The sequence below is a fragment of the Cervus canadensis genome, chromosome 16 (assembly GCF_019320065.1).
Source record: "Cervus canadensis isolate Bull #8, Minnesota chromosome 16, ASM1932006v1, whole genome shotgun sequence".
Classification (NCBI taxonomy): Eukaryota; Metazoa; Chordata; class Mammalia; order Artiodactyla; family Cervidae; genus Cervus; species Cervus canadensis.
This window is the reverse complement of record NC_057401.1, coordinates 33,813,358-33,838,471: the sequence shown is the minus strand read 5'-3', so window position 1 is coordinate 33,838,471 and position 25,114 is coordinate 33,813,358. Positions and strand designations below refer to the sequence as shown.

At 42.2% G+C, this 25,114-nt stretch overlaps 1 protein-coding gene across 3 annotated transcripts in view; it reads left to right on the top strand.

Annotated features, from left to right (window-relative positions):
- Window positions 1-25,114, top strand: part of OSMR (oncostatin M receptor) — a 62,416-nt gene that overhangs the window by 3,015 nt on the left and 34,287 nt on the right. For 2 of the 3 annotated variants that reach the window (XM_043488870.1, XM_043488871.1), the window contains exons 2-3: window positions 13,606-13,691; window positions 21,834-22,006. In XM_043488870.1, the coding sequence (XP_043344805.1) occupies window positions 13,619-13,691; window positions 21,834-22,006 (246 nt within the window). In that variant the 5' untranslated portion in view covers window positions 13,606-13,618. The remainder of the gene's footprint in view (window positions 1-13,605; window positions 13,692-21,833; window positions 22,007-25,114) is intronic. The other variant, XM_043488872.1, reaches the window with a different exon arrangement.

Below are 25,114 nucleotides of genomic sequence, written 5' to 3'. Positions count from 1 at the left end.
TTTATTAATGCTACATTCTAAAGTAATAATATTTATTCTTATTTCTAATTATGTTAGCTAGAGATATTTATTCACCCTTTCCCTTATTAATGGACTTCGAAGTTAATTAAAATTATTCAGCATTAGCAACAGTGCTTCAGGGAAAATGGGAATTCACTTTTGTGCTTAAGCCCAAGTGTAGTATCCTAGGAGAGAGATTTGTGAATCAAACAGTTTATCCATTTTTCAATGTGATAGATAAAACTCTTAAAATTGCACAGCTGACCCCCCAGGTACTATTAATAATTTAAACTCAGCACATGAGAATTTGTTTTCCTCATCCTTCTTAACACCGGGTATTATCTTTTTGTGTTTAAATTTTCAAATCTGGTGAATGAGTGAAACTCAGTAAGACATTTTAATTTGCATTTTGCTGATTACTGCTGCAGTTTAATATCTCTAAATACTTATGGATTGTGCGTTTCTTCTGTGAATTACCTGTGCATGTCCTTTGCTCACTTTTCTATAGAGTTGTTTTCTCTTATTTCCGTTTACTGCAGAAGCTCTCCAGGTATGCAGTTTCTTAATCTGTTGTCTCTTATAGAGGATGCAAATATTTCTTCTAGTGTAATGCTCCTTTTCCCAAATTTTTTTTATTGTGGTAAAATACATAATATAAAAGTTACCATTTTAACCATTTTTAAGTCCACAGGTCTGTGTTATTAAGGACATGTATATTGTTGTGCAAGCATTACCACCATCCATCTCCAGAACTCTTCATCTTGCAAAATTGAAATGCTGTACCCATTAAATGATAACTCCCCATTCTCTCCCTAGCCCCTCACAACCATAGTTCTACTTTCTGTCTCTATGAATATTCCAGGTACCTCATAAAAATGGAGGAGTCACATAGTCTTTGCATTTTTGTAAGTGGCTTATTTCACTTAGCAAAATGTCCTCAAGGCTCATCCCTGTTGTAGAATGTATCAGAATTTCCTTCTTTTTTAAGGCTGAATAACATTTTATTGTTTGTATATACCACATTTTGCCTATTCATTCATAATGCTTTTATTTTAAATTATCTTTTGCTGCACAGAAGTTTTATTTATTTATTTTTAAATGTACTTATTTTATTTTTGTCTGTGTCGGGTCTGCGTTGCTGCTTGGGCTTTTCTCTAGTTCTGGCGAGTGGGGGCTACTCTTCCTTGCCATGTGCAGGCTCTTCATTGTGGTGGCTTCTCTTCTTGCAAAGCACGTGCTTCAGTAGTTGCAGCTCGTGGGCTCTGGAACACAAGCTCAGTGGTTGTGATACATGAGCTTAATTGCTTTGCTGCATGTGGGCTCTTTCCAGACCAGGAATGGAACCAGTGTCCCCTGATTAGCACGTGGACTGCCATCCATTGTACCACTAGGAAAGTCCTGCAAGGAAGTTTTAGGTGTTTGTGTAATCGACTCTGCAATCTAATGACTTACGTGCTTTGTCTAGGTTAGAAAGACCTTTCTCACCTGAAAATTATTTCTAAGCTTTTATTTTTTTCTAATACTTTCATTACTTGGGGTTTACATTTAGCTTTTCAAAATACCAGGTTTTTGTATAAGATGAAAGGTAAAATGTCACAACTGTTTTTTTAAGTTTTAAGCAGTTGATCCAGTGAGCCTCCGAGTGTTCACTTCTGTCTGACTCTTTTATGATCCCTCAGACTGTAGCACACCAGGCTCCTCTGTCCGTGGAATTTTCCAGGCAAGAATCCTGGAGTGGGTTGCCATTTCCTTCTCCAGGGGATCTTCCCAACCCAGGGATCAAACCCACATTTCTTGCATCCCCTGCATTGACAAGTGGATTGTTTACTGCTGTACAACCTGGTGTGGGAAAATAGAGTTGATTCAATACGGTCTATTTATAATCATACTACTTTTTTCCAATTCATTTGAATTCTATTATTTACAGCAAAATAAATTCCTATTTATATAAGGACCTGTTTGAGGATTCTTATTTCGTTGATCTATTCTTGTCTCTTCTCTGCCAGTTTCACTCGTATTCACTGCATCACTTCTGCTGTAGCTTCAGTTCAGTTCAGTCGCTCAGTTGTGTCCAACTCTTTGCGACCCCAAGGACTGCAGCACGCCAGGCTTCCCTGTCCATCACCAACTCCCGGAGCTTGATCAAACTCATGTCCATAGAGTCCATGATAGCATCCAACCATCTCATCCTCTATCATCCCCTTCTCTTCCTGCCTTCAATCTTTCCCAGCATCGGGGTCTTTTCCAGTGAGTCAGTTCTTCGCATCAGGTGGCCAAAGTATTGGAGTTTCAGCTTCAGCATCAGTCCTTCCAATGAATATTCAGGGCTGATCTCTTTTAGGATTGACTGGTCTGATCTCCTTGCAGTCCAAGGAACTCTCAAGAGTCTCCTCCAACACCACAGTTCAAAAGCATCAATTCTTCCGTGTTCAGCTTTCTTTATAATCCAACTCTCACATCCATACATGACTACTGAAAAAACCATAGCTTTGAGTGATGGACCTTTGTTGGCAAAGTAATGTCTCTGCTTTTTAATATGTCATAGCTTTTAATATGTTCATAGTTTTTCTTCCAAAGAGAAAGCATCTTTTAATTTCATGGCTTCAGTCACCATCTGCAGTGATTTTGGAGTCCAAGAAAAGAAAGTCTGTCACTGTTTCCATTGTTTCCCTATCTATTTGGCATGAAGTGATGGGACCAGATGCCGTGATCTTAGTTTTCTGAATGTTGAGTTTTAAGCCAGCTTTTTCACTCTCCTCTTTCACTTTCATTAAGAGGCTCTTTAGTTACTCTTTGCTTTCTATCATTATGGTGGTGTTATCTGCATATCTGAGGTTATTGATATTTCTCCCGGCAATCTTGATTCCAGCTTGTGCTTTATCCAGCTTGGAATTTCACATGATGTACTCTGCATATAAATTAAATAAGCAAGGTGACAATATACAGGCTTGATGTACTCCTTTCCCAATTTGGACCATCCATTTTTCCATGTGCAGTTCTAACTGTTGCTTCTTGACCTGCATAAAGGTTTCTCAGGAGGCAGGTAAGATGGTCTGGTATTCCCATCTCTCTAAGAATTTTCCAGAATTTTTTGTGAAGTCAAAGGCTTTAACATGGTCAATGAAGCAGAAGTAGATGTATTTCTGGAACTCTCTTGCTTTTTCTATGATCCAATGAATGTTGGCAATTCGATTTATGGTTCCTCTGCCTTTTCTAAATCCAGCTTGTACATCTGAAATTTCTTGGTTCATGTACTGTTGAAGCCTAACTTGAAGGATTTTGAGCATAACCTTGCTAGCATGTGAAATGAACACAGTTGTATGGTAGTTTGAACATTCTTTGGGACTGCACTTCTTTGAGATTGGAATGTAAATTAACCTTTTCCAGTCCTGTGGCCCCTACTGAGTTTTCCAAATTTGCTGGCATATTGAGTGCAGCACTTTCACAGCATCATCTTTTAGGATTTGGAATAGCTCAGCTTGAATTCTGTCATTTCCACTAGCTTTGTTCTTGGTAATGCTTCCTAAGACCCACTTGGCTTCACACTTGTGATGTCTGGCTCTCGGTGAATGACCATACCAGCATGGTTATCCAGGTCACTAAGACTTTTTTTGTATAGTTCTTCTGTGCATTCTTGCACCTCTTTTTAATCTCCTGTGCTTCTGTTAGGTCCGCCGACTGTTTCTGTCCTTTATTGAGACCATCTTTGCATGAAGTGTTCCCTTGGTATCTGTAATTTTCTTGAAGAGATCTCTAGTCTTTCCCATTCTATTTCTATCTTGTTTCTTTGCCTTGTTCACTTAAGAAGGCTTTATCTCCCCTTGCTATTTTCTGGAATTCTGCATTCAGACGTGTATATCTTTCCCTTTCTCCTTTGCCTTTCACTTCTCTTCTTTTCTCAGCTATTTGTTAGGCCTCCTTAGACAATCATTTTGCCTTCTTGCATTTCTTTTTCTTGGGGATGGTTTTGGTCGTTGCCTCAGTGAGTAGCAGTGCTTACTTTTTCAAACTCTTACCAATGCTAGGTATTAAGTCTTTTAAGTCAGCTTTGCCAATTGGACACCACACAGACACACACAGAGATGTAAACAATTGCAGCTTTAATTTGCATGTATTTAGTTATTAGTGACAGTGTCTAGTTTTCCTTTTTTCTTTTTGGTTATTAATATTTATTTCTCTTTTATATTACATAATCATGTCATTTATCAGTTTTTCTTTGGAGTTTCTTATCTTTTTCTTATTGATTTCTAAGAGCTTTTTATATATTAGGGACATAACCCTGTGACATGAATATTGATACTATTGTTCCCAGTTTGGTTTTGGACCTATTATATGTCTAAAATATTTTCAATGTTCATTTGATTGTTATAGCAGTCTTTACTTTTGCTCCCGGTTTCATGTCACGCTTGACAGATTATACAAATATCCACCTATGTGTTAGTCAAGTAATTTTTTCTTCCATTTTTACTGAGACATAATTAAATAAAACACTTTCTAAGTATAGGGTATATGATAATGATTTTACTTACATGCATCATGAAATGTTTATCCCAGTAAGTTCAGTGAACAGCTATTATCTCATATAGATACATAATTAAAGAAACAGAAAAAATTTTTCCTTGTGATGAAAACTCAGGATTTTCCTCTTTTAACAATTCTCATGTATAACATGAAACACTGTTAATTATCTTTATCATGCTTGTATTTATTTATCTTATACATAAATACATCCCATGCATTAATTTATCTTATAACTGGAAGTTTTTACCTTTTGACTGCATTATCCAATTCTCCCTACCCCTAACTTCTGCCTCTGGTAACCACAAATCTGATCTTTTTTTCATAATGTTTCAGTTTGTTTATGAAGTGTAATCAGCTTTCAACACTATGTTAGTTCCTGGTATGCAACATGCAAAATTTCAATACATTTCTAAATGATCACCATGATTAAGTTTAGTCATCTGTCACTAAAGATATTACATTACTATTGACTATATTCACCACACTGTACCTTTCTGTGACTCATTTATTTTGTAAAAGAAAGTTTATATGTCTTAATTTCCCTCATCTATTTCTTTCCTCTTCCCACCCCTTGCCTCTGGCAAACCACCTGTTTGTTTTCTGTATCTATGACTTTCTTTCTGTTTATAAATTACCTGTGTTCATTTTTTAGATCCCACATATAAGTGAAATCATATTGTGTTTGTCTTTTTGACTTGTTTCACTTATAATAATCTGTAGCTCCATTCATGTTATTGCAGATTCCAAGATTTCATTATTTTCTATGGCTGAGTAATATTCCATTGTGTATATGTGCCACATCTCCTTTATCCGTTTACCTATTGATGAGCGTTTAGGCTGTTTCCATATCTTGACTATTATAAATAATGCTGCAGTGAACTAGGGGCACATATATCTTTTCAAGTTAGTATTTTTGTTTTCTTCAAATAAATACTCAGAAATGAATTTGCTTCTTCATAGCAGGCTTCCCTGATAGCTCAGATGGTAAAGAGTCTGCCTGCAGTGCAGGAGACCCAGGTTTGATCCTGAGTGAGGAAGATCCCCTGGAGAAGGGCGTGGAAACCCACTCCATTATTCTTGCCTGGAGAATCCCATGGACAGAGGAGCCTGGTGGGCTACAGTCCATGAGGTTGCAAAAACTTGGACAAGGCTGAGTGACTAACACTTTTCACTTTCATGGTAGTTTTAATTTTTAATTTCTTGACTAACCGCCAAGCTCTTTTCCATAGTAGCTGCACCAATTTACATTCCCATCAACGATTCAAAAGGATGTGTATACTTATGACTGATTCACTTTGTTGTGGGGCAGAAACCAATACAATATTGTAATGAAGTATCCTCCAATTAAAGCTAAAAATTAAAAAAGAAACAATGCAAGAGGTTTCCTTTTCTCCACATTCTCATCAGCATTTGCATTCTTACAGTTGTGAGGTGATATCTCGTTGTAAGTTTGATTTGTATTTCCCTGATGTTTAGTGATGTTGATCATCTTTTTCTGTGCCTGTTGGCCATCTGTATGTCTTCTTTGGAAAAATGTCTACTCAGGCTCTCTGCCCATTTTTTAATTGTGGTTTTTTTTTTTTATGTTGAATTGTATGAGTTCTCCGTTTATTCTAGTAAATTTAATGGTCTTGCATTTTTATCTTTGTTCATCTGGATTTTCTTTTGTTGAAGGAAATGAAGCAATACCAATGATGATCAAACTAACATTAATTGGGCTTACTATGTCTATGATCTCATAATCTCATTTGATCCTCATGGTAATGAGATAGGTTATATGATCTTATTTCACAGAAAAGAAAATCAAAGCCCAGGTGGTTTAAGTAACTCGCCCATCATCATACAGTTAGTAAATGCCGGAAGGGGGATTGACTCTAAGTAGTCTTAATGTCAGAATGCCTGTACGTAACTATTACAGCTTCTTTTCCTACACATGTCTGGGTTAGTACCATTTGGGGGAATAATGTATTTTTTCAAATGAAGAATCACCTTTGGCATTTACCAAATGCCTGCATATTCTTTGGGTCCAGGTTTTGCAGTTCTTTGACTTCACATACAACAGAGACTCACCTTTACTCCTAGCTGAAATCACAACTAAATGTTGCTTTAAAAAAACAAATGAGCAGTGTGTGAGTCAATTGAGCCTCATAACTGAGGACTGATCTTACAAAACTGGTAGAAACACTTACCTGAGTAGGTTTAGAGAGTGAGGGAGAAGTGCTTGAACCCTGGGCATACCTCTGGAGGAGGAAGGGATGGTGAAATTGGAGTGAAATTACCCTGTGGGTTACCAGCCCTACGCTGTAACAGTGGAGGCCCTTTCAAAGGCAGAGTGTTACTTGCTCAGTCGTATCTGACTCTTTACGATCCCACTGACTTTAGTCCTCCAGGCAAGAATACTGGAGTGGGTTGCCATTCCCTTCTCCGGGGGATCCTCCCGACCCAGGGATCGAACCTAGGTCTTCTGCCTTACAGGCAGATTCTATACCATCTGAGCCACCAGGGAAGTCCATTCAAAGGCAGGTCTCTTTTAAAAACAGTAAGAAGAATGAAACCTGGAAAATATGGGGATTCTGTTAAGAAGTGAGCAGCTGTTTGTACTGCCACGTAAAACTCTTCCATAATGTACACACACTGGGCACATGTCCTGTTTCAACAGCTTCTTTCTTTAAAATTGTATTTACATATAACATCATCAGGGCACCAAGCCAGTTTTGAAGAGGTTGGCAACACACCCACGTTCTTGGGAAGCAAGTGACTGATTAAGCTGCTTCTCATGGGGATTATTTGCAGTGGGGAAACTTCCCAGGAATAAATATTTCAGTAATGACTGAACAAGAAGTGCTGATGAAGAGGGACAGATTTTTCAAAATCTGTGCTTTTACTACACATGGAGTATTTATACTGAGGGATGTTCAAAGGCCATCTTCTTTTTGCAAAGAGACAAGATTTGAGAAGTTCCACCAAAAAATAGGTAATTTTTCTTTTCTTTCCTCCCATTTTCCCCCGAGAGAAGGAATGTCAGTAAAAGACATGTATGAATTAGGCAACATTTGACAACAGAAAATGTAGACAGGCCTGAAAAGGAATCTGTTTTAATTAAAATTTAATGCAAAGGAGAAGGAATGCAAGAAAATTGGTACAAGTTTTTACTCATTAAATGGATATTGACTGGGTAGCAACTATATTCTGGAACTGTGATAGACAGTGGGGAATAAGATCCAAGCCTGTCCTCAGGCAGCTCATAGTCTGGGTGGGAATAATGGAGATCTGAAAAATAGAAATAAAGAACAGATTTGGTCTATATCCATTAGTCCTGTAGTCCTAATGACAGTTACAAACTGTATGCTACAAACTTATCTACATAAAATAGATAAGCAACAAGGAATTACTGTGTAGCACAGAGAACTATATTCAATATCTTGTAATAACCTATAATGGAAAATAATCTGACTATGTGTGTGTGTGTGTGTGTGTGTGTGTGTGTAGCCAGACTGCTTGCTACGTACCTGAAACTAACACAAAATTGTAAATCAACTATACTTCAATTTTAAAACACTAGGAATTTTTTTTTTTTAAAGAGAAATAACATATTGCTGGGGGAAGGATGGGGAGGGGAAGGGATAGTTAGGGAGCTGGGGATGGACATGTACACACTGCTACATTTAAAATGGATAACCAACAAGGACCTATCATAATAACACAGGAAACTGCTTAATGTTAGGTGGCAGCCTGGATGGGAGGGGAGTTTAGGGGAGAATGGATACAGTTACGTGTATGGCTGAGTCCCTTCCCTGTTCATCTGAAACTGTCAAAACTTGGTTGATTGCCTATACCCCAAGACAAAATAAAAAAGTTTTTTAAAAGAGAGAACAGATTTGAGTAAGGACAAAGTCATGCAGTTGAGGCAGGAAAGTATTTTTCCTCTGTGAATCCTGCCACTTCGTACTTCCCAGACTTCCTTTTCTCATTGAAAATTGGATGCAGCCTTGCTCCTCCCTCGCAGCTGTAGAGAGAGAAAGCCTATTGAATGAATGGGAGGACTGGGGAGTTAAGCAGAGTTTCGGAGGAAAAACCAAGCCCTGAGGGCCCGTGGTGGGGAACGTGCCAAGCAGCCGGCTGATGCTGGACACACCAGCCCTCATCCTTGAGGTGATGTAGGAGAGCCTAGCCTAGTCCCAGATTTTTGTTTTGATCTGGTAGGGGGGCGTGGTGCACAGTGTGAAGTGCCCCAGAACTACATGCTCCGACCTCTTTCTCTTTTCTGTCTGTCCTCCTCTTGGAGATCATCCAGTCCCTTGGCTTTACACATGTGCACCGAAAACCCCTGGGTTTGTCCCCTGAGCCAGGACCCCTTCCATGGACTCCACACTGTGTAGCTAGCTGGCTTCTTGACATCTCATTTGAATAGCAAGTAAGCATCTCAAGTTAAGATGTCACAAATTCAATCCTTGATACAGCCCACTAAATCATTCTTCTGCTTCTCTGTTAATGGTGATTCCATTTTCCAGGCATGCAGTCCAGAATTCTGAGAGCCACCCATGATGTCTCGGTTTGTCACCACCCCACACGTTCTGCCAGCTCTGTCTGTAAAACCTCTCCCGAGTTTCATCACCCTTCCCGCTGCCGCTGCCGTCCCTCCACCCCCGGGGTCTAAGCCAGCGTCAGTCTCCCATGGACCACGGCCTGAGCTTGCTCCTGCCGCTCTTGCCGCGTTCAGACTCTTCTCATTAAGGGTTCTTCCTGGGTAAGACCACATTACTCCTCTGTTTAAAACTCACCAGCAGCTCCCATCTCACTCAGAGTAGAAGCCAAAGTTTCTGAAGTGTTCTCCCCGCCTGCTCTGCCTTTCTGGGTGCTGTCTGATTTCTCCCGTCACTCACCTCCTTGCCCCCTCCAAGCCCCGGCTGTGTGTCCTGTCTGGACTATGCCCAGCGCTCGGCACCTCAGGACCTTTGCACAGCTCACCCCCTCACCTCCGGGCTTTTCACTCTCTTATGGGCGTCTCACAGGGAAGCAGCTGATGCACTCAGAATTGGGTCACCCGAGGAAGACTGATGTAGGAAGGGTGGAGGGGAGCCGCGTGGGCCGTGTGTCCAGTCGCCTGGGGCCTTGGATGAGAGTCCCTGGTGTCTGTGTTTTTCCCACAGTGTCAGGCTCTGTGCCTACAGGAAACCTGTTCACAGGGCATTTCCCAGAGGGGATTCCACAGGAGGGAGGAGCTCCACAGGAGGGAGGAGCTCCACAGGAGGGAGGAGCTCCAGAGGAGGGAGGAGGCCACAGGAGGGAGGAGCGCCACAGGAGGGAGGAGCGCCACAGGAGGGAGGAGCTCCACAGGAGGGAGGAGCTCCCGAGGAGGGAGGAGCTCCCGAGGAGGGAGGAGCGCCACAGGAGGGAGGGGCTCCACAGGAGGGAGGAGGCCACAGGAGGGAGGGGCTCCACAGGAGGGAGGGGCTCCCGAGGAGGGAGGAGCGCCACAGGAGGGAGGAGCTCCTGAGGAGGGAGGAGCGCCACAGGAGGGAGGGGCTCCACAGGAGGGAGGGGCTCCAGAGGAGGGAGGAGCTCCCGAGGAGGGAGGAGCGCCACAGGAGGGAGGAGCGCCACAGGAGGGAGGAGCTCCTGAGGAGGGAGGAGCACCACAGGAGGGAGGAGCTCCACAGGAGGGAGGAGCTCCCGAGGAGGGAGGAGCGCCACAGGAGGGAGGAGCTCCACAGGAGGGAGGAGCTCCCGAGGAGGGAGGAGCGCCACAGGAGGGAGGAGCTCCCGAGGAGGGAGGAGCGCCACAGGAGGGAGGGGCTCCACAGGAGGGAGGAGCGCCACAGGAGGGAGGAGCGCCAGGAGGAGGAGGAGGGAGGAGCACCACGGGAGGGAGGAGCTCCACAGGAGGGAGGAGCTCCTGAGGAGGGAGGAGCGCCACAGGAGGGAGGAGCGTCACAGGAGGGGAGGAGGGAGGAGGAGGAGCTCCCGAGGAGGGAGGGGCGCCACAGGAGGGAGGGGCGCCACAGGAGGGAGGGGCGCCACAGGAGGAGGGGCTCCACAGGAGGGAGGGGCTCCCGAGGAGGGAGGAGCGCCACAGGAGGGAGGAGCTCCTGAGGAGGGAGGAGCGCCACAGGAGGGAGGAGCTCCTGAGGAGGGAGGAGCTCCTGAGGAGGGAGGGGCTCCACAGGAGGGAGGAGCGCCACAGGAGGGAGGAGCACCACAGGAGGGAGGGGCTCCACAGGAGGGAGGGGCTCCACAGGAGGGAGGAGCACCACAGGAGGAGGGGCTCCACAGGAGGGAGGGGCTCCACAGGAGGGAGGAGCACCACAGGAGGGAGGAGCACCACAGGAGGAGGGGCTCCACAGGAGGAGGGAGGGGCTCCACAGGAGGAGGGGCTCCACAGGAGGAGGGAGGGGCTCCACAGGAGGGAGGGGCTCCACAGGAGGAGGGGCTCCACAGGAGGGAGGGGCTCCACAGGAGGGAGGGGCTCCACAGGAGGAGGGAGGGGCTCCACAGGAGGAGGGGCTCCACAGGAGGAGGGAGGGGCTCCACAGGAGGAGGGGCTCCACAGGAGGGAGGGGCTCCACGGGGCTCCCTGGGAGGTTCTCCCTCGTGACTCTTGTTCTGCAGGTTTAGATAAACGCTATTGATTTTACCGGAAGATTTTCAGACAACAGCTAGGACTCCTAGTCCTTCTACAAAACGTCCTGAGTGGTCTGGAGCCTGCAGTATCTGGATGGTGGCTGCCTGGTCACAACACTGGACAAAAGCACATTGCTCTGTGCAGACAGTGACCACTGGGTCACAGCTGCCCCCTGTCCAGTGTGTTGTGAAACCATCCCTGTGAGAACTGGTGAAAAGAAAACCAGGAGATTTGATGGCAGCTGGAGCTGAGGTCCCTGGCTTCACAACCAGCCATGTGTGAGATGGTGGGAAAGGGCAGGGCTTCAGACAGGACTGCCCTGGTGATTCTACTCAGACCATAGACACACGTCCTTTGTAAATTACCATGTCTTCAATTCTGTTATATGACAACTTGTGTTCTTTAGTTTCTGGTTACCCTTAACTGGTAGGTGGCCTCTAACTCCTAGTTTTAAGTTTCTTTGCCCCATGACTTGTTTAATTTTTGTGACTTGGTAAATATTTGATTTACTGAGACGCCACCTTTTAAGAAGCATCTTAAATAGTCCTTTCATGTGGGGAACACAAAGCAGCATGCGTCCTACCCCTGGAATTACCTGCTTTTGAACTGGGGGGATGAGCAAGGAAATAGCAACCCACTCCAGTATTCTTGCCTGGAGAATCCCATGGACAGAAGAGCCCGATGAGCTATAGTTCATAGGGTTGCAAAAAGTCAGACACAATTGAAGTGACATAGCATGCACACTCATCTCACCATGGTGGGTCCTTGTGCTCCTTGTGCAACGTACATGCTAGGAGGATGGGACCCTCTGCCACAGACCAGGACTGGATGGATATTTAAATGCACAGTGAGTGTCAAAACTCCACTGTGGCATTTTCCTTTGCCTTCACTTTGGTTTTCAGCTGAAACTCTTTTCTCTTGAGTCAGTCTTCCTCTCCAGCTTTGATATTCAGTTGTAGTAGGAACCCATCTGAAGTTGCCTGTAGAGATTTCAGCATGGTGTGAGTGACCTGTTGTCAAAAGTTGAAATAGCGGAAAGCAGTGCTTAAAGGATCAGGAAGAAAAGCTGTCGTTTGCAGACTTTTGCTCCTGTGTAAGCAGATCTGACCACTCGAGAGTAATTGAATGGTTTGGTTTACCCTCTTCCTGTCTTCGCTATTGTTCCCATTTCTTGTAAAATGCTGTTTGAAGAAAACAAATGGATAGTGTGGGCAGTGAAAATGGATGATCTGGTTCACAGGACATCTAGCTTTTGATGACCCCAAGCAGACTAGATGGAGGTAAAAGTTGACTTTGAATATTTCCTTGCTTGCCTCTGCGATGAGTCAGAGTTTGCAATAGAAAAGTGAAATTCAGTACTTCCCCTGACTAACGTGTTTATTATTAAGTGAAGAATGTATTAGCCGTCTTGAGACCATCCAGGTTATTCTTCGTGCCTTCACATTGTACAACGGTCAGAGGACCTGATGAATCAGCAGAGCTCTTTTGGCCTGTAGCTCATAACCCTCTTGAAGACAAGAGCACTGGAAGTTCTCTTGAATAATGCCACTCTGCCTGTCCCCTTCAGAGGCATGTGCGCGTTCCTCTCTGGTGACATTTTAAGGAGAGAGACAGGGAAGAGGGGAGATGACTCCCCTGCAAAGAATTAATTCGAATGGAGCTCTTCTGAGACTGTGGCTGGGTTTTTCTGCTTTATCTTTCTTCACCAAACTGTGCCTGGTGTGAAGAGATTGGTGACTCCCTTACCTGTTGCCACACAGCCTCAGCGTCCCATCTGGGAACAGCTGCCCTGGGCTGGGGCGTAACCGGCTGCTTTCTGACCTTGACCGGCCAGGCTGGAGCAGCGCAGGTGACTCACCTCTGTCTGCTGTGTTACTCATCCTCCCTTTGGGTCCAATAGAATAGCCCAGAAATGTACTTTTCATGCTAGAGGCGGAAACACAAAAGAGCAAGAGGAAACACATAAAGTCTTTTGAGGCCTAGGCTCCAAGAGGACACACCATCACTTCTGCCTCATTTATGAGCCAGAGCAAGTCAGAGGCAGCAGGAAAATCAGCTCATTGTGGGGTGGGGGTGAGAGAGGTCTCCAAATACACAGTGACGAGGGGTGTGGATATATGGAGGAAAGGAGAGTGGGAGCCGTTCTAAAATTTACCTATTTGTTTTTATTTGTGTGGCTGCATCGGGTCTTCATTGCAACATGAGTGATCTTTGGTTGCGGTGCGAGGGCTTCTCTAGTTGTGGTGCATAGGCTTAGTTGCCCCACCTTGTGTGGGATCTTAGTTCCCCCGACCAAGATTCTAACCCTCATCCCCTACATTGGAAGGCGGATTCTTAACCACGGGACCCCAGGAAAGTCCCAGAGCAGAAGCCTTTAATGTCATTATCTTCCACAATAGGTTCAAAGAAAACTGCTCACATCTAAAATGAAATTTCTCTTCTTTGTAATTTATCTTTTTCAGGAAACAAGAACCTATGGCTCTCTTTGCAGTCTTGCAGACAACATTCCTCTTGGCATTGCTGCCCTTGAGAACTTACCAAAGTGAAGGTAAGAAGTGAAAGAACAATAAAGAAAAAAATAATCACATAGAAAAAAAAAAAAAGCAAGGTAACTGGTGCTTTGGAGAAAAATGAACAGGTCATTTTTCTTTGGGAATTACTTGGAATTGGTGAGTAGCAGTGAGTAATTTAGTCTCCACCTTTCTGATCTTAATGGCTCATTTTAGTAAGTTACACCTTAACCCTGATTTCCTGACCAATGGAAACTTGTCAGTAGACTTAATCCCTCAGAATTTCATGATCAATATATGATCCATTGGCAGAGGAGTTCCTTCTGTGTTTGGTGTGTTGAAATGGGTTATGTGGTCAGAGTTAGAACAAGTTGGAATGGCGTACATTCATTGAGAGGCCGTTGCCTCCATGGTAATATGCTAAGTGCCGAAATGCTGTTTATGGCTGAAGAATTAGTATTCATCTCTTAGCTACTTACCCAGTGAAGGTGTGTGTGTGTATGCTCAGTCACTTCAGTAGTGTCCAACTCTTTGTGACCCTAAGGACTGTTAGCCCACCACTCTCTGCTCTGGAGAATGGGATTTGTTATATAGTATACTTATTAAAGTACAGTTAATATGAAGTATACATACTATAGTAAATATAGTATAAATATATATGTATTATACATAGCATAAGTGTATATGCTAGGAAATTATATATACTTATTAAAGTACATATACTTTAATAAGTTTACTTTAGCATATACATATTAAAATAATGCAATATATGATGAGCGTTTTTACCTTTAATGTTAATAGTTTTTCTAGAAATAACATCATATTTTATGGCTGCACACTATCCCATCTTAGGAATGGGCCACAGTTTGTTTCCCTAAGTGTGTTGGAACCAGATGGAGAAACTGGTGGGGAAAGTAGGAGAGCCTGTGACTAAGTCTATGGCTATCTGGTTCTAAGCCCGCTCTTTTTGGCCACACTCCATTGCTGTGTTGTCGAGAGCTGGGCCAAGAGCCCTGGGTCCTAGTTGGGTTCTGTGACCTTGGGAAAGTCACTCCCCCTTTTTTAGCCTCAGTTTCCCCCTCTGAAAAACACTGGGACTGGACTGAATCACCTCCAAGGTCTTTTCTCTACCTCTCTGACTTTACCTTGGCATTTCCCTCCATTTCCCAAGGATGTCCTAGATTGCTTTCCACTCAGTTATTTCTGACTGCTGTCTGCTGAGTACCTGAGTCACTCAACACTTACAGAGAGAGTATGTCAATATGAAGAGTTCCTCTTTGTCTAAAGCATCACAGGGCAGCCTTCTAGAGCTTCCCGAAGCACTGGTGATATAGGGTGGGTAACTCACTAATTCAGTAAGCAGTCACAGAGTGTCTCCACTGTGACAGGGGTGTTACAGTCGTGACTTCAGCGAGATGAGTAAGACTTAGTGCAACCTTTGTTCAGCTCACAGTCTGCGGGGAGACAAACGCCAAACAGGCTATGAGCGCATGCTGTGATCAGGGTTCAAATATGGGGTGGGAAAAGCTGCAATGGGAAGAAGAGACCTCCAGGAAGGATGAGTTATTGGTGAGGGGCTGCTGGTCAGGCAGGCACTTGAGATTGTGCCGGTGCTGTGCTGGATCTCTGTCATTTGAGATCTGCTGTGGGTAAGACCTTGTGCCAAGTTCTGGGGACTAGAGTTCATTCCAAGATGCATAAGCCTCTGCCCTCCAGGAAATGTGAATCTAGAAGTGAGACTGACAGCAACAGATGACCCTACCATACAAGCAAGGTGAAATGAGGACTAGGAAAGGTGGGCTGATTTTGTGTGCACTCTGCTTCTCTACACAGTTATTAAAAATAATCCAACCCCCCCCCCCCCGCCATTCCATAAGGGTTCTGCCTTTTCATTTTCCTAAATCTCCCTTTAGTTCATTTCCTAAATCTCCCTTTGGTTCACAGGTTTAGGGAGAGAATGAATATCAGCTGTTGCTTTCTGCTGTCTTTAACTAAAAAATTGAGACATTTTATTCATAAAGGAGATAAAACCTCTAATCAAATAATGATAGAGGATGACCGCCCTGTTGGGCTTTGAATGTTCAGGAATCCCAACTTATTTCATTTACCGTTGAGTGAATGGGGCCTGATAACTAATTCCCTCTGCCTAAACTTGTTAAGAATCAGAATTCCAATTTATTAAGTTTCAGTGGGGAGTAAAACATAGAAATATAACTGGAACTCAGCCTTTTGGTGCAAATCAACTCAGAAGACTAAATTATGCATTCTGAAGTGTCATCTTAGTGAAGTGAACTTCACTTATTCCTTATCTTCAAGGAATATTTCTTTTAAAATCTAGCATATTATATGGTTCTTAAAGTTATACATGTTTTCTGGAGAACATTTGCAAAGTACAGAAAAGCATAAAGCAAGAAAATTAAAACCAACACAATGTTGTAAGGTGATTATCCTCCAATTAAAAATTAAAATCACTCAACCTCACCATCCAGAATTAATGACTGTTAACATTTTAGTTTTACTTTTCTTTATAGCTTTTTAAAAACAATGGACGTGCTTTCAAAAATATAAAATGGGTTAGAGTTCAGTGTGCCTTTTTAAATGTATGAAAAAGATCAAGAAAAACACGATTTAAACTTGGCAGTGGAGTGAGAGTGGAATTGGTAGGGAATTCGATGTCTGTATTGGTTGAATATTTTTATCATGATCATGTATATTTTAAAAATAATATTTATTGATGTGAAATTTACATAACATGAAATTACCAATTTATGGTTAAAGTGAACAAATCAGTGGCATTTAATACATTCAAAATTTTTTGCATCTACCACTTCTATATAGTTCCAAAATTTTTTTGTTGTCTCCAAAGAAAACACTGTAATCGTTAATCAATTATCCCCATTCCTCCCTCCCTCGGCCCCTGGCAACCTTCAATCTGCTTTATCTCTCTGTGGACTTAACTGTTTTGGATATTTCATGTGAATTGAATCATGCTGCATGAGACCTTTTGTATCTGGCTTCTTTTGCTTAGTGTAATGTTTTCAAGGTTCACCTGATTTGTAGCGTGTATCAGTACTTCATTCTTTCTTCACTTCAGTTCAGTTGCTCAGTTGTGTCTGACTCTTTGCGACCCCATGGACTGCAGCACGCCAGGCTTCCTTGTCCGTCACCAACTCCTGGAGTTTGCTCAAACTCAGATCCATCGAGTCGGTGATGCCAACCATCTCATCCTCTGTCATCCCCTTCTCTTCCTGCCTTCAGTCTTTCCCAGCATCAGGGTCTTTTCTAATGAGTCCATTCTTTGCATCAGGTGGCCAAAGTGTTGGAGCTTCAACTTTAGCGTCAGTACTTCCAATGAATATTCAGGACTGGTTTCTTTTAGGACTAATTGGTTTGACCTCCTAGCAGTCCACGGGACTCTCAAGAGTCTTCTCCAACACCACAGTTCAAAAGCATCAATTCTTTGGCACTCACCTTTCTTTATGGTCCAACTCTCACATCCATACGTGACTACTGGAAAAACTATAACTTTGACTATATGGACCTTTGTTGGCAAAGTAATGTTTCTGCTTTTTAATATGCTGTCTAGGTTTGTCATAGCTTTTCTTCCAAGGAGCAAGTGTCTTTTAATTTCATGGCTGCATTCACCATCTGCAGTGATTTTGGAGCCCTCCAAAATAATTTCTCAGTGTTTCCATTGTTTTCCCATCTATTTGCAATGAAGGGATAGGACAGGATGCCATGATGTTAGTTTTCTGAATGTTGAGTTTTAAGCCAACTTTTTCACTCTCTCATTTTCATCAAGAGCCTCCTTAGTTCTTCTTTACTTTCTGCCAAAAGGGTGGTATCATCTGCATATCTGAGGTTATTGATATTTCTCCCGGCAGTCTTGATTCCAGCTTGTGCTCCATCAGCCCAGCGTTTCTTATGATGTACTCTGCATAGAAGTTAAATAAGCAGGGTGACAATATACAGCCTTGACGTACTCCTTTTCCTATTTGGAACCAGTCTGTTGTTCCATGTCCAGTTCTAACTGTTGCTTCTTGACCTGTATACAAATTTCTCAGAAGGCAGCTCAGGTCATCTGGTATTCCCATCTCTTTCAGAATTTTCCACAGTTTGTTGTGATCCACACAGTCAATGGCTTTGGCATAGTCAGTAAAGCAGAAGTAGATGTTTTTCTGGAATTTTCTTGCTTTTTCAATAATCTAGCAGATGTTGACAGTTCAATCTCTGGTTCCTCTGCCTTTTTGAAATCCAGCTTGAACATCTTGAAGTTCACGGTTCATGTACTATTGAAGCCTGGCTTGGAGAATTTTGAGCATTACTTTACTAGCATGTGAGATGAGTGCACTTGTTTGGTAGTTTGAGCATTCTTTGGCATTGCCTTTCTTAGGGATTGGAATGAAAACTGACCTTTTGCAGTCCTGTGACCACTGCTGAGTTTTCCAAATTTGCTGGCCTATTGAGTGCAGCACTTTCACAGCATCATCTTTCAGGATTTGAAATAGCTCAACTGGAATTCCATCACCTCCACTAGCTTTGTTCGTAGTGATGCTTCCTAAGGCCCACTTGACTTCTCATTCCAGGATGTCTGGCCCTAGGTGAGTGATCACCCCATCGTGGCTCTCTGGGTCATGAGAATCTTTTTTGTATAGTTCTTTGGTGTATTCTTGCTACCTCTTCTTAATATCTTCTGCTCTATTAGGTCCATACCATTTCTGTCCTTTATTGTGCCCATCTTTGCTTGAAAATTTCCCTTGGCATCTCTAATTTTCTTGAAAAGATCTCTAGTCTTTCCCATTCTGTTGTTTTCCTGTATTTCTTTGCATTGATCACTGAGGAAGGCTTTCTTATCTCTCTTTGCTATTCTTTGGAGCTCTGCATTCAGATGAATATATCTTTCTTTTTCGTCTTTGCCTTTAGCTTCTTTTCTTTTCTCAGCTATTTATAAGTCCTCCTCAGCCAACCATTTTGCCTTTTTGCATTTCTTTTTTGGGGGGATGGTCTTGATCACTGCCTCCTGTACAATGTCAGAACTCTCTGTGTGTAGTTCTTCAGGCACTCTATCAGATCTAATCCCTTGAATCTATTTGTCACTTCCACTGTATAATCATAAAGGATTTAATTTAGGTTGTACCTAAATGGTCTAGTGGTTTTCCCTACTTTCTTCAATTTAAGTCTGAGTTTTGCAGTAGGGAGTTCATGACCTGAGCCACAGTCATCTCCCGGTGGTTTTTGCTGACTGTATAGGGCTTCTCCATCTTTGGCTGAAAGAATATAATCAGTCTGATTTTGGTATGGACCATCTGGTGATGTCCGTGTGGAGTCTTCTCTTGTGTTTCAGGTTATGAATAAACCACAAGACGTTTGTCCATTCATCTGCTGATGGACGTCTGGTTTGTTGTCACCTTTTCGCTATTGTGAACAGTGCTGCTACAAACATTTGCATACACATATTTAAGTCTTGCAGTTCTTTAGGATATATATGTAGGAGTGAAATTATTGGATCATGTGGTGATTTTAACTTTCTGAAGAACTTTCAAAATGTTTTCTCCAGTTCCAAAGTCATTTTACACTCCCACCTTGATAGACAAAGGTTTTTATTTCTCTACATCCTCACTGATGCTTATTTCCATTTTTAAAATCATAACCCTCCTTGTGAGTATAAGATAGTATCTCATTATGGTTTTGATCTTCATTTCCTTTATGATTAATGATGTTGAATGTCTTTTCATGTGCTTATTGGCCATTTGTACATCTTGGGAGAAATGCCTATTCAAGTCATTTGTCTGTTTTTAAAATAGAGTTGTTTGTATTTTAGCTGTTGAGTTGTCAGAGTTCTTTATAAATTCTGGATACTAGATGAGTGATTTGCAAAATATCTTCTCCACTTGTAGTTTTTCTTTCCACCCTTTTGACAATGTCCTTAGATGCACAGTTTTTAATTTAGATAAATTTCCATTTGTCTGGTTTTTTTTTCTTTTCTGACTCATGCTTTGGCATCATATCTAGGGACCCAATGCCAAATCCAAGGTCATGGGAGTCCAGACTAAGATTCTAGTTGGTATCCTAACCATTCCCAGCATCTGATCTATAAATTCACAAAGGATGGATATCTTTCTGGGAAAATAGTCGTTGATGGCCAGTAACTTGGATTTTATGGCCATTCTTGTTAACTTTGCTTCCATAGAATGAATTTTCTGAGTTTTGTTTTCTAAACTCTGAGGATAAAACCTTAATTAGATCCTGAAGCTGTCTATCATGTGGACCATTAACAGGGAGAACTTCATGCCTGTATCCACCAAGAATACTTATCAACTTTTCTGGCTAGGTCCAGAGCCCCATCCTTATCATCTGTATCCTGAATTTGGCAGGACATGATGGGACCCACCTCTCAGACATTCCAGTCCATGTGACCTTTGATTGGGCAAGATGTTCCTGCCTTCACAGTTGGGGAGCAGTGCAATAAAGGGGGACAAGGCTTGGTGTTAAAGAGATCCATACTTAAGTTTCATGTCGCTTTGTGTACATTGTTTAAGCTATCGAACTGGAGTTTCCTCATCTATAAAAAATGATTGTCTCAGTTTTACAATGGGCATTTCATGAGAAGAAATATGCAAAGCACCTAGTACCATGCCTGATAAACTTTATGTGCTCAATCTTATTGTTGCTGTTATTTTTTACCTCCCTGTAAGAAAAATACAGGCTTCCCAGGTGACTCAGGGGTAGAGAATCTGCCTGCTAATGCAGGAGATGTGGGTTCCATTCCTGAGTCAGGAAGATCCCCTGGAAGAGGGCATGGCTACCCACTCCAGTACTCTTGCCTGGAGAATCCCATGGACAGAGGACCCTGGAGGGCTGCAGTCCATGGAGTCACAGAGCGTTGGATACAACTGAGCAAGCACATGCACGCTGAGAAAAGCAGCACATGTAGAATGAGTTTGGGAAATTTTTTTTCAGTGTTAGAGATTCATTCCATTTTTATTCTCAAAAGAGGGTAATTTCTTACCATTTAAACTAGGTACCAGAGAGTCTCAGATCACTAGGGGGAAATCCCCAAAGAACTAGAAAAATGAATGCTAAAAAGATGATATGTGCTCCACCATGAACCATCAGCTACCAGTTGATTTTATCAATACACTCTTCATCTTTTCAATACCTTTGCACCATTCCCAGTGTACATAAGATGCCCTCAAACCAACCAGTGAAGCCTCTTGATTCAACAATACACAGTTTTTTCTTTTAATCTGTATGGCATTTCCTCTACTTATGTAAAAAGTGATGTTTTGTTCTTCTCCCAGAATTAGTGATCCCACTCATTCCATCAGGGCAAATCCACTCTCTGGGCTGTTTTCCAGCTCAGCAAATTTGACCTCAGCAAATCTGTCCCATGTTTGAATCTCTCCTCTTTGACAGACTCTATCCCACCATTAAACACTCTAAACTTGCAATCACTCATTATTTCATAGAAGTCTCTTGTGTCTCTCCACTAGGTTCCTTCCTTGAGCTAGAAACCTTGTCACGATTATTTCATTTCACACTGTGTCTAATCTCATCCAAAGAGCCCAGTGAATTCTTGCCGGAGGTGTTTTAAGTTCAGTGCATTGAGATTTAAGCAATAGCCTCTAGAGATGGGACTTGTTCTCACTTTATAGCTGTTTAATAAACTATGAAATATTTGTTTGGGTTTTTTTGGCCACAAAACATATGGGATCTTAGCTCCCCAACCAGTGATTGAACCTATATCCCCTGCACGGGAAGACAAAGTCTTAACCACTAGATTGCCAGGGAAGTCCCCTAAACTATGAAATAGTTCATAACATATTCATTTTAGATGTCCAGAACTATGAAATTTATAGCAAAAAGCCCTCTTATTCAGCCTTGTTATAAATTTCTAAACCATTTAGATTGTTCAATAAAGTATCCTTTTGTGTAGCTGCCAATATATTAATTTGCTGTGTATCATTGAGCAATTCATTTCATTCATCTAGGGCTTAATTTCTTCATCTGCTGAGTGATTTCTAAATTCCCTCCAGCTTTTCAATGTCTAATTCTAGAGTGTATATGTGAGCAATGTTTTCCAAAGCTAAACAATGATGATATTGAACAGTTTAATTATCTGTGACTATTCAATCATACTCCTATTAAGTGTTACTTCATATCGTGTTTTGGTCTTTCAGTCTTGTCTGAACCTTTACCATTAACTCCTGAATCACTGAGCGTTTCCATCAATTCTACAAAGCAGTGTTTGCATTTACAATGGACTGTCCACAACCTTGATTATCATCAGGAATTAAAAATGGTTTTTCAGATAGAGATCAGTAGATTTAAAGCATCCGAAGTCATCTGGACGGTAAGTATTTTTATTATTGGCTCAGTATTTTAAAAATCCTTTTCTAACACCATGATTTGTCTTGTATGATGTCCTCCCCAAAATCCCAATCTGGAATCATTTTAGCTACTCAGAACAGTTCTAAATAATCTCAGTTCTGTGTTTTTAGTTAAGAGGATCTGGGGCAAATTAACATGACAATTTAATTGCTGTAAAAATAGATCATTTTCTCAGTTCTTCTCTGTTCTCTATGAAAGCTGTTGGGGTCTATCCTTGTGAAGACTGGGTTCCAAAAATCCATGATCAGCCATCTTATTCCTCTTCCTTCTTCCTTCTCTGCCTACCAAAGATTTTCCTAAATCAGATGTAATAGTTTTGCAATTCTCATGTCAGTGTGGCTCTCAGGCAGTTTCTTTACTGATACCGTGCTGAAATACAAGGAAGAAAACGTTCTAGCATTTTCTCTTCTACCCAGCAAAGAGGTCTCCCATGGACCTTGTCAGAGAGTAACTTACCATGTCCTTTGTTGCCTCACATGTGGCTTTTTCTATAGCAAATTAAATTAAGAAAATCCTGAACTTCATACTCTTTTTGCCTTTGAATTATTTGGGATTGATGTTCTCCAGTCTGCTTTAAGTCACAGTTATGTCTGTTTTGCCTGATGCTTTCCCCTTTGCTGCATTGGGGCACTTTGGTGGTTCCTTTCAATGACCATGTATGGTCCAGGGAGCCCTAGTAACCTATGCCCACATCATGATCATTTATGATCATGAGAGGCTGAAGGACAGTGAACTATTTTCTCACTGAAGGGAAACAGAGAATTTGCCTAGAGGGAAGTGAAACGCGGGTGTGTTATTGCTGGGGACCTCTGTTTGCTAGTGGACAGCCACTGTCCTCTCAGGCAGTGGAGGCATGGGTGCAGGGACCCAGAGGGCCAGTTCCCTTAGTAAAGCATAAAGGTCACTAACTTTAACGGTTCCAGTTACTTTTATGATCCATCATCAGCTTTGAGATCTGAATGAGTGGCCTAAATATCATTCTGACTGTTGATTTAAGGTTGATACCAGGTCTATAATTCTACCCTCAAAAGGCAGCTTCCTACTGTGAGAATTATTTTATTTCTTTTTTTTTTTAAGGCCAAACACAGTAGTTTATTTGGGGTTTGTTAGGACTACAGGCCAGGAGACACAGATCTCAGAAACACTTGCATTATGTTCCCTGGTTTTTTATTTTTATTTTTTAATTTATTGAGATATGGTATAATGAGATATGGTATAATTGCTTTACAATGTTGTATTAGTTTCTGCTGTGTAGCAAAGGGAATCAGCTATACATATACCTATATCTTCTCTTTGTTGGATTCCCTTTCCTTAGGTCATCAGAGAGCGCTGAGTAGAGTCCCCTGTCCTATAGGTTTTGGTTAGCTATGTATTTCTATGTAGGATGTAGATATGTCAATCCCAGTTTCCAAGTTCATCCCACCCCTCCGTTCCCCCTTGGTGTCCATGCGTTTGTTCTTTCCATCTGTGTCTCTATTCTGCTTTGCAAATGGGCTCATCTGTGCCATTTCTCTAGATTGCATACAACAGCAGTGCTTGTATACAGCTGTTCCCTCCCCAGCCCTTCCTCCCGCTGTCCCTTTCATGGGGATAATTTCTGTATTTTCATGTTTTTTGTATTATCAATGGATACACATGTTGATTTGGGCCTAGTACAGTATTGAACAGAGGTCATGTCAAGGCTAAGAATTGCCTAGGGAAAAGAAATTTGAGTGGAGGGCTGGAGGAATTTGTGGAAAACTAGCACTTAACCCCATTATTGAAAGTAACATTAACCACAGACCAGGTGGACCCCTTTCTTTGTTCTTCTAAAAGATAGTTCTTTTTGGTACCATAGTAAAGAAAATAATGGTAGGAAAGCCTGAACCGACAGTTGTTCACATCTGTTTAGACCTTTGATTCAGGTACTAGTTTTCTTTTCAAGGTAAAAAGAGAAACCTTTTTCTTTCTTGCTAAGTAGGTTTCTTGCTGCTGAAATCTACTTGTAACCAACCAAGGCTGGAGGTGTTTGAGGGTAGAGTTTTGCCTTGTCCATTACATGGTTCCCATAACATCCAGCCCAGCCTGACCCCTAGGACAGAGAAAGGTTTGTGATGCTGCTTTTTTCTTTTTTTGTCACTTATTCATTTGACAAAAGATAATCACACCTGCCTATGCCAGATGCCAGGAACAGGTAAAGAAAAATCAGCTTTGACTTGAATAGTTTGCAGCACAGTTGAGAAGATAGTCCAGGACACACACAGCAACACCAAGAAGACAATTTCAGAAAACCTGCAATGACCTACCGCTGACCACGCACACACAGAACTCTCTCCCTTTGCCTGCTGGGGTTGGCTGGTATAGGACCCTCCAGCCCGAGGAGGGAACAGCCCCTCTCCAGCCAGCTCTGTTTCTGACTGGAGCCCTGGGCTCCACATAGGGGTTATGGCTACATGCAATCTTTCCCAGTCATCAGTCGCCATGCATCCCAGAGCAGATGAGGCCATGAGAAGCTGTTGTCTGAACCTCTTGGGCCTGCAGTCAAGGACAGACCTAAGGTCCCCTCCACTTAAGGGTCAGAAAGCCAGCTGAGAGAGGCTGCTTCTATCTGGACCGTAATCTCCCTTCATAGGGCAGGTCCCTGAAATGCAACCTCACTCTTGCCGAGAAGGAGCAGCTTTCTGTTCTCATGGCTCCAATTGTGTGTTCCCAAATAAGCCAATGGATAATAATAAATAAATATATTTGTTTATGCTAAATTTATAAATTTATATTAAATTGAATATGTACCATAGATAAATAAAACAAGGCAAATAGATGGGGAAAAAGCTCCAAAATCACTGCAGATGGTAACTGCAGCCATGAAATTAAAGGTACTTGCTCCTTGAAGAAAAGCTGTGACAAACATAGACTGCGTATTAAAAAGCAGAGACATTACTTTGCCAACAAAGATCTGTCTAGTCAAATCTATGGTTTCTCCAGTAGTCATGTATGCATGTGAGAGCTGGGCCATAAAAAAGGCTGAGCACCAAAGAATCGATGCTTTCAAATTGTGGTGTTGGAGAAGACTCTTGAGAGTCCCTTGGACAGC